General features: G+C 33.4%; 1 protein-coding gene across 1 annotated transcript in view; it reads left to right on the plus strand.

Moving 5' to 3' along the window:
- LOC101425686 (serine peptidase inhibitor Kazal type 6) overlaps positions 1–2,073 on the plus strand; it is a 72,171-nt gene extending 70,098 nt beyond the window's left edge. Inside the window, exons 5-6 of the mRNA XM_071218660.1 lie at positions 215–330; positions 1,839–2,073. Of these exons, the coding sequence (XP_071074761.1) occupies positions 215–330; positions 1,839–1,884 (162 nt within the window). The 3' untranslated portion in view covers positions 1,885–2,073. The remainder of the gene's footprint in view (positions 1–214; positions 331–1,838) is intronic.
- The last annotated feature ends 7,890 nt before the right edge of the window (positions 2,074–9,963 follow it).

Genomic DNA, 9,963 nt, shown 5'->3' on the forward strand with positions numbered 1-9,963 from the left:
TTTATTCCTCAATACAATAACTGCAGTAATGAATTTTCTGTTGTCGAAGTAGTCTCATTATGTTTATCATATTCTAGTTAAGCAGATAAGGAGGGCTTTTTTTTTTAATATCAGAAAGCTTTATATCACAAACATATACATTTTAAAAGTTCGCTTCTATCAGGGACAGTCCTTAGAATGCCCTGTTATCATTGTGCTATGCTTACTTTGGTAGGTCGACTGTAGTGAGTTCCGGGACCCCAAAGTCTACTGCACTCGGGAATCTAACCCCCACTGTGGCTCGGATGGCCAGACATATGGCAATCAGTGTGCCTTCTGCAAGGCAGTGGCGTAAGTATCATACTCACCAAAACTGCCCCTTGTAAACAGAAATGCCAAGAATAAGACTAGGAGGATTTTCTTGAAGTGTTTGTTACTCATGTCTACCCAGAGGCTGAAGAATTAGCTTCAGGCAAATGGGTTGAAAACGAAGGAGTCAAAAATTAAGTAAATAATAAAAATACAAATTTAATAAATTATTTGAAAATATAATTTTAGTCACTTTACTTTTTAATGTTACTTTTTATTCATTTTTAGAAAGTTAAAAATTATACATCTATGAGTATTTTTGTAATTTTCTTATTTTTATTTTTAAATGAAAATTACAATCTATTTTTATCCAATTATATTTGTTTTTGTCATAAATTGGGGGAAGTAAAAGAGAAATCCTTGGAGATGCAGTGAAGTGTGAAAAATCCATCAAAATTAAAAATACGTGAAAAACTAATGAGAAAATTTGCAGCAATTTATCTCACTAAAATATTTGTTCAATTTATTTTCAGGCATTTTATTTTTCACCAAATTCTGTATTGCTAAAGCACCAAATTCTCATGTAATCTTTTTTACCTGACAAAGGACCTATCAACAAAATCTAGAGGGGAGGTTTGCTCTTTATTATCCAGACTATGCAAACTTTACAGATAGTGTACTAGGAAGATTCTGTCAAAGACTGATATTTATTAAATTCTCTTGTTTGTCAGGTATAAAAAAGGCACTGCATATTTTAGTTAATAGACTGTGAGCTGCTTGATAGTACATAGTTCATAATCAATAGCAAAATATTCAATCAATCATTCTTTCAATCAGATTTTTCTAAAACCAGGACAATAATAACCTTTTAACTCAGTTAAAAGTTACCATACTTCCATACTACTGCCATATTTTCATATTTTTATGGTAGTAGACTTTCTTCTATGAATGCCTTCATTTCTCTGTACAATTTTTAAGAAGAGGTTTAAATACCCTCTAGCAACAATTAGAGGGCCCAGCACATAGAATAAAAGTTATAAATCTTGAATCAATACAAAATGTATGTTTCCCTATGTTTATATAGAATGAATAATTTTCTTTTCTTACATAAAAGCAGTGGGGCAAGATGAAATGTGAATTAATGGACATATATTACTGAGAAGGACTGAATATGCTGCTTGCTATTGTATGACAAATGCCTGAATATTTGGTTCAATTTCCTGCATTTTCTGTCAGGAAAGAACTCTGACACTATAGTCTTTTTGCCATTATTTTGTATGTTTGTATATATATATGTAGATAGATAGATAGATTCTTGAAAAATAAGAAATGAGTAATAAAAATTCTAAGGCTTATCAAAACTCTGAGATTTATTTGCTCAATACCCATGCCTTTGGTAATCCATCCAGAGCCAACTCTGAGTGCTTTTAATTAACTTCTGCCAAAATATGCATATCTGTAGAATCAAATGATTAAAGGACCATGCCATACTTAAACCTCTGTGAATGCTTATATTTTACTGAGCATATTTTTGTCTTTCTCTTTTACAGGAAAAGTGGCGGGAAGATTAACCTAAAGCATCATGGAAAATGCTGAATTTTCCGTGTTTTGTGCTGGTGTACGAGCTCTTCCATATATATATTTTTTCTCACTGCTGCTTTTACTTTTCTCTAGCGAGTCCTTTCAATTTACAAAGACACAACTTCCACTCTGCCTGGGTCCTGGGGAGTTCAATATATGTCGATTTCCCTTGATTCGCTTGTCAATAAAGTTTCTGCAGAAGTATTGATTGTGTTTTACTTTTGAACAAGAAATCATATAGATACAACATGGGATAATTTACCTGGCCTGGGATGAGACATCTCCTTTCCTGATCTAACCCAGTCATCTACACACTAAAGATTCTTGGGAAAACTCCATCCCTTCTCTTTATTTTGAAATCTCCAACTGGATAATGAAGGATTTTGACAGAATGGTAATACATGATGCTTACAATTATTTTTAAATATCTAGTATTAAGGTCTTAGCTTGTGTCACATCAGTTCTTCACAATTTCATTTATTTTATATAAAAACAAAATATTAATCTTCACTGAAACATAGTCTTCTCATCTCTATGGCATAGAGGATTTTGAGAACATAATATCTAATGACATGCATTATTTGATTCCTAAGCAACATTATAGGTTGCTAATTCATAGTTCATAGATGTCAGATCTCTGAAAATATATAATGTAGTCATTTTTAGCTTAATCATGAAATGGATGAAATCTGAGGATTCTTAAGGCCCAGAGAAAGTTGAATCAATTACTTGCCAAAGAAAACAACTCCAGTTACAGGAGAGAAAGATTAAAGCATATCTCTCTTGACAAGCAGTTCATTCCCTATGTAGCTGGCTCAATCTTACAATGAAGCACAATTGACTACATAAAATCTCAAATATGAGCAATTCATATGAAGGTCTTGGGAACTTTCTCTTTGAGTACTGTCACAAAGCAGAGCATGTTTTCATAAATAACACCCTCCTGAGAAAAATAACACAGACAATATTTCTAGATTCATTCTCTAGGCAATAACCATCATTCTGTCAACAAACATGTAGTGGGTACCTACACTATGGCAGGATACATTCTAGATGCTTGGGATACAGCTATGGGTTAATGGAGTGAGAAAGTTCAAATACTGACTTTACTGGACTTTACATTTCAGTAGGGAGAAATAGACAAAAACAAGAAATATAATAAACAAGTAAATGACATAGTAAGGTGATAAAGTAAAAAAGAAGAGAAAGTAGAAAATTTTAAGGCAGATTAGAAATGCTTAGGGAAAAGTAGGTGGCCAATGGGAGTATTAAATCCAGGTGGTTAGAGTAGATATTGGGAATATTTGGAGATGAGGAAGTTGACCAAGCAAATATCTTGGGGAACAACATTTCAAGCAAGAGCAGAAGTTACAAAACAGTCCTTAAGGTTAGAACATCCCCAATACTTTCAAGGTTTATAAAGGATGCGATAGTGACTGAAGAGAAAAGACTAAGTGATCCAATAATAGGTGAGGAGGTGAGAGAGGAATGAGGAGGAAGTTCATGAAAGGCTTTGTAAGCATTGTCAACGTTTTGACTTTTACTCTGATAAATTGTGTTGCTAACTATACATATTAAGTTAATATTACCGATTTTAAAATTTCAGAGTATTTTATGCACAAAGATGTTACATTTTATATGTTCTATTGAAGAGATCTAGCAAAACTGGGGGATGTTTTCAATATCTGGATTAAAAAAACAAGGAATGAATTAGATTATGTGAGGGAAAATATATAACATCTACACTTTCAACTGAGGGATTTGGTGATCTTCAATGCTTAAACATAATTCCCCTTGCTGGAGAAAAGTAACCACAAAATCTATTGTAGGGTGAATCTTTGAGTCACAAAAAGAATTTGAGTCATGGTTCTGACATGAGCTATGTGACTTTGGACAAGTCATTTGACTTCTTTATGTCTTGATTGGTCATCTAAAAAATGGGGATAACATTTTATTGTGAAGGTTTAATAAAATGATGCATATAAAACATTTAAACAGTGTCTGACACAAACAAGAGCTTAAATCAGTAGCTTTAATTATTATGCTATGTTGTCAGTTTCAACCCAACACCTTCTTCATGGATCAGGATATTTTTGGTTATTTTTCTCAGTATTCACGTGGTTTTGACAAAGTCTACCCTCTTTTTGTTTAGCATTTTTGTAAATCCACATCTCAACTGCCCACCTACCGTTTTTTATCTGTAAGCTAAATTCGTTGCTCATTAGCATGATTAAACCCTCTATTACTCTCTTTAGTTTCTACCCCTTGGAATGAAACAGTTTAGCTATTTGTAATTTAAACATAGAGTTTTATGTGCAGTTTCCTAACAAGGTCCATCCCATCTCCTGCCCTCTGTTGAATCTTTTGCAGTTAGACAGGTTCCTGTCTGAAGTCCTCCACACAAAAGGGGCATTTCCACTACTCCACCCTATCCTGCCTGAAATACCTCTTGTGCAAACCTCTGTAACCCTGCCTTTCCCCTCTTTCTCCTTATCTTGTCTGTACATTTTAATGCTTCCATTTCTTCCAAGGACTATTTCAGATACCTTATCTCAGTAAATTATCAGAATACTTTTCCTGTCTAGTTCTGAGCTTTTCTTTGGGGATGAAAGAAAACCACATAAAAAAATAAACTACAGAGTCTGCCAAGAGGAGTAGGTATTCAGAATTGTGTTTTTGTCCTTCATTATTCTTACATCCAGGACAGAGCACACTGTTTCAAGTATGATTTGTAATCTCTGCTTCAAAGCATAAAAAGATACTTTGGCCTGAACACCTGTATCTATCATTATACCTTCACATGAAAGTGGGCACCTTGCCACAACTGACTCCTGCCAAAATCATAATCAGGACTTTCTATCCATGCCAAATACTGCCAAGTCACATCTTTTTCAGCTGCTCTCCTTTAACTGTTGTTGTTGTTGTTGTTGTTGTTATTTTTAAGTTTTATTTTGGCAGCATATCCACAATGCAAAAATTCCCATTTTAACCACTTTTGGTGTGTACAGTGTAGTGGTATTAATTATATTATAGTATTGTGCTACCAATGCCATCATCCATTATAAAAATGTATCTTCCTTTCCAATTTGGATGCCTTTTATTTTAACTTTTTCTTGCCTGATTGTTCAGGCTATAGCAGTGGTAAAAGTGGCCCCCTTTTGTGTTGAGAAAGTCCCCTTCAATTTCTAATTTTCAGAGTTTTTTTGTCAAAAAATGGTGCTGGTTTTTGTCAAATGCCTTTTCTGCATCAATTGAGATGATCATGTAGTCTTTTTCCTTCATTCTATTAATATCATGGATGACTGATTGATTTTCTTATGTTGAATGTCCCTTGCATTGCTGGAATAAATTCCACTTGGTTTGATGATACAAGTTCTTTTAATGTGCTGTTGGATTTGGTTTGGTAGTATTTGGTGAGGATTTTTTGCAACTATATTCATAAGGGATATTGGTCTGTTCTTTCCTTTTTCTAATGATGTCTTTTTTGGGGGTGGGTGGGAAAGTGTTCCTTCCACTTCAGTTAATTGGAAGAGTTTGAGCAGAATCAGTGTTAATTCTTTTTTAATGTTTAGTGAAGCCAACTGGTCCTGGGCTTTTCTTTGTTGGGAGGGTTTTTATTACTGATTAATTATTTTTATGTGTTAGTCTGTTGATATCATCTATTTCTTCTTGAGTAAGTTTAGCTAATTTTTGTGTTTCCAGGAATTTTTCCTTTCATCTAAGTTATCTAATTTGTTGGTATACAATTGTACATTGTATGTTCTTAATATTACTTTTATTTCTGTAAATGTTCCCATTTTATCTTCTGATTTAGTGATTTGCAATCTTTTCCTTTTTTTTCCCTCAGTCTAACTAAAAATTTTTAGATTTTATTGTTCTTTTCAAAAAACCAAAATAATTGTTTGTTTTTTTTAATTCTCTATTTCATTTATCCCCTATCTATTTTTTGTTATTTCTTCCCTTAGGCTCATTTTAGATTTAATTTCTCTTTTTCTACTTCCTTCAGGTGTGAGATTTGAGATCTTTTTATTATAAGCCTTTAAAACTATGCATTTCCCTCTGAACACTGCATTTACCGCATTCAATAAGCTTTGGTATGATGTGCTTTCATTTTGATTCATCTCAATTTATTTTCCATTTTCCCTTGTGATTTCTTCTTTAATCCTTTGGTTGTTTAAAAGTAAATTTTTAATTCCCACCTATTTGTGTGTTTTTTTCAGTTTTCCTTCTGTTATTAATTTTGAGCATATTCCAGTGTTATTGGAGAATGTTCTTTGTATGATTTAAATGTTTTGAATTTATTGCAACCTGTCTCATATGGCCTAACAGATGGTCTATCCTGGAGAATGATCTGTGGGCACTTTAGAAGAATATGTATTCTGTTGTTGACTGAAAAGTCCTATATAGGTCTTTTGAGTCTGGTTGGTTTACAGTATTCTTCAAATCCACTATTCATTAATATATTATGCAGAGATGTACCATTTATTATTTTTAAATAAAATTTTATTGAGGTATTTCATTTATACATGAGCATACATAAACAATTATTGTAAGTAAAAATTATGAACTTGCAAAACAAACATGCATATTGTCAAATCAGGCTGATTGTCAAATCAGGCTCCCATACATCACCCCACCACCAACATCTTGCAGTGTTATGAAACTTCTGTTACAACTTTTGTTATGAAATAGCATCTTCAAAATATTACTACTAACTACAATCCATTTCTTATATTTGGTGTATTTCTCCCTCAACTCGTCTGATTATTAACACCTAGTATCAGTATTTATTATGCTTTTGTTATAGTACATGAAAGAATGTTCTCATATTAGTTCTGTTAACCACAGTTCATATTTCACCACTGGGTTGCTGGTGGTGTTATACAGCCCCATGTTCTGCACAATCCATTCAAAGTATACACTCAATGGCTCTCATTTTTATTGCAGAGTTGTGCTGTCATCATTTCAGACAATTTTAGAATGTTTTTCTACTCCAAAAGGAAAAATCCATACCCTCTTATGTCCCCCTAGAATTGTTTCTTAGAATTGATATATCTTCCTTGCCATTACTGCAAAAATATTGCAACATTACTGTTAACTATCATCCATAGGTTACATTAGTTGTAATTTTCCCATGTATCAACATACGCTTGATTCTTTGTGAAAGAAGAACATTCTTATGTCAATACTAATAACCACAATTGTCATCCAGCAGAGAAATCTTGTTATATATACCTTAGATTATTCTCTTGTTTCCTTTCAACTGACATTTCCACACTTTTGCAATAACCATTATTAAAGATTCAACAGACATTGAGCATCAGCTCGCATTCTCAACCCTCATTCTATTTCCTAGTAACATATACTCTAGACTTTACCTCTATGAGTTTACTCATCGTATTTAGCTCATATTGGTGAGACCATAAAATATGTGCCCTTTTGTGTATGGCTTATTCCACTCAACAAAATATCCTCAAAGTTCATCCAAGTTGTCATATGCATCTGATTTTATTTCTTCTTATACCAGAATACTATTCCATTGCATGTATATACCACATTTTGTTTGGGTATTCATCAGTTGATGATCACTTGGTCTGTTTCCATATTTAGCAATTGTGAATAGTACTACTATGAGCATCTGTGTGTAAATGTCAGTTCATATCCTTGTTTTCAGTTCTTTCGAATATATTCCTAGCAAAAGGAATTGCTGGATGATATGGCAGTTCTGTTTTTTAGCTTCCCAAGGAATCACCAAACTGTCTTCCACACAAGCTGTACCATTTTACAATACCATCAACACTATTCTTGTAGGAAGGAGTGTCCCTATTTCTCCACATCTTCATCAGCACTTATTGTTTTCTGTTTCTTTTTTTTAAATAATGGTCATTCAATGCAGTGTGAGATGATACCTCATTGTTATTTTGATTTGCCTTCCTTAAAAGCTAGTGATACTGAACATCTATTCAAGTTATTTTTGGCCATTTGTATTTCATCTTTGAAGAAATGTTTATTGAAGTTTTTTACCCATTTTAAAATTGGAATGCTTGCTCTTTTATTGTTGAGTTCTATGATCTCTTTATATAGAAAGGAAATAAAACTCTTATTGGATATGTGGTTTCCAAATATTTTCTCCCAATGAGTGAGCTACCTTTTCACCTACTTAATGAAGTCCTTTGCTTTTAGTGTAAGGTTTAAAAATACACCAGGTTCTTGAAGATGCTTCCCTACATTTTCTTCTAATAGTTTTATGGTCTTTATTTTATATTTAGGTCTTCGATTCATTTTGAGTTAATTTTTGGATGAGATGTGAGATAGAGGTCCTCTTTTCTTCTTTTGGTTATGGATATTCAGTTCTCTAACCTCATTTGTTGAAAGGACTATTCTGTCCAAGCTGGTTGGGTTTGACAATAATCACTTGACTGGGAGCATATGTGGCTCAAGTGGTTGAGCACCTGCTTCCTACATGGGAGGTCCTGGGTTCAGTCCCCAGTGCCTCCCAAAAAACAAAAAACAAAAAACAAAAAACAAAAACCAACAAGCAAACAAATGAAAACAATCAACTCAACAGAGTCTATGTGGCTCAGTTGTTGAGTAGCAGCTTCGTACTTACAAGGCCCATGTAGTTCAATCCCTAGCCCCAGTATCTCAAAAATAAAAATAAAAACCACTTGACGATACACGTGAGGGTCTGTTTCTGAACTATCAATTTGATTCCATTGGACTATGTGTCTGTCTTTATGCCAGTACCATGCTGTTTTTACCACTGTACTTAGGTAATATGATTTAAAGTCTGGCAATGAGAGTCCTCCAACTTCATTTTTCCTTTTTAAGAATTTTCTGGCTATTCAGGACACCTTACCCTTCCAAATAAATTTGATAATCATGTTTTCCATTTATTTAAAAAATGCTGGTGGAATTTTTGGGGGGGATTGCACTGAATCTGTATATCAATTTGGGTAGAATTGACATCTTAATGATATTTAGGCTTCTGATCTATAAGTATGGAATGTTCTTTCAATAATTTAGGTCTTTTTAAAACTTCTTTTAGGAAAGCATTGCAATTTCTTGAATACAAGTGCTTTACATCCTTGGTTAAGTTTTTTCTTAAATATAAATTCCCCTAGCCGCTATTGTAAATGTAATTTTCCCCCCTGATTTCCTCCTCAGATTGCACCTTACTAGTGTATAGAAACACCACTGATTTTTGCATATTGATCTTGTATTCTGACACTCTACTAAAATTGTTTATTAGCTGTAGCTATTATATTGTAGATTTTGTTGGATTTTCTAGGTGTTGAATCATATCATCTGATAATAGTGAAAGTTTTACTTCTTCCTTTATGATTTGGATGCCTTTTATTTCTTATTCTTACCTGATTGCTCTAGCTAGAACCTCCAGCACTATACTGAACAACAGTGGTGACAATGGGCATCCTTGTCTTGTTCCTGATCTCAAGTAAGATGTTAGCTGTGGGTTTTTCACATTAAGTAAGATGTTAGCTGTGGGTTTTTCACATTAAGTAAGATGTTAGCTGTGGGTTTTTCATATATGGCCTTTTCATGTTGAGAATTTTTCCTTCAATTCTTATCTTTTGTAATATATTTATCAAGGAAGGAGGCTGTATTTTGTGAAATGCCATTTCTGCATCAATAAATAGGATCATGTGATTTTTTAAACTTTTATTTATCAATGTTGTGTATTATGCTGATTGATTTTCTTGGGTTGAAGCCCCCTTGCAACCTGGTATAAAACTCACTTGGACATGATGATTAATTCTTTTATTGTGTAGTTGGATTCAGTTACCAAGTATTTTGTTGAGGACTTTTGCATCTGTATTCACTAGGGAAATAGGTTTGTAATTTTTTTGTCATATCTTTTCCTGACTTTGGTATCAATTGGCTTCATAGTATGAGCTTGGTAGCATTCCTTCCTGTTCAATTTTTTGGAAGTGCTTGAGTCAGACTGGCATTAAATCTTTGAATGCTTCATAGAACTCACTTGTGAAAATCATCTAGTCATGGCTTTTCATTTTGGGGAGTTGTCTTTCAATATATTTGCTTGTGATTGGTCTTCTGTTTCTTCTAGGGCCAATG

This window comes from Dasypus novemcinctus, chromosome 2, assembly GCF_030445035.2.
Source record: "Dasypus novemcinctus isolate mDasNov1 chromosome 2, mDasNov1.1.hap2, whole genome shotgun sequence".
NCBI lineage: Eukaryota > Metazoa > Chordata > Mammalia > Cingulata > Dasypodidae > Dasypus > Dasypus novemcinctus.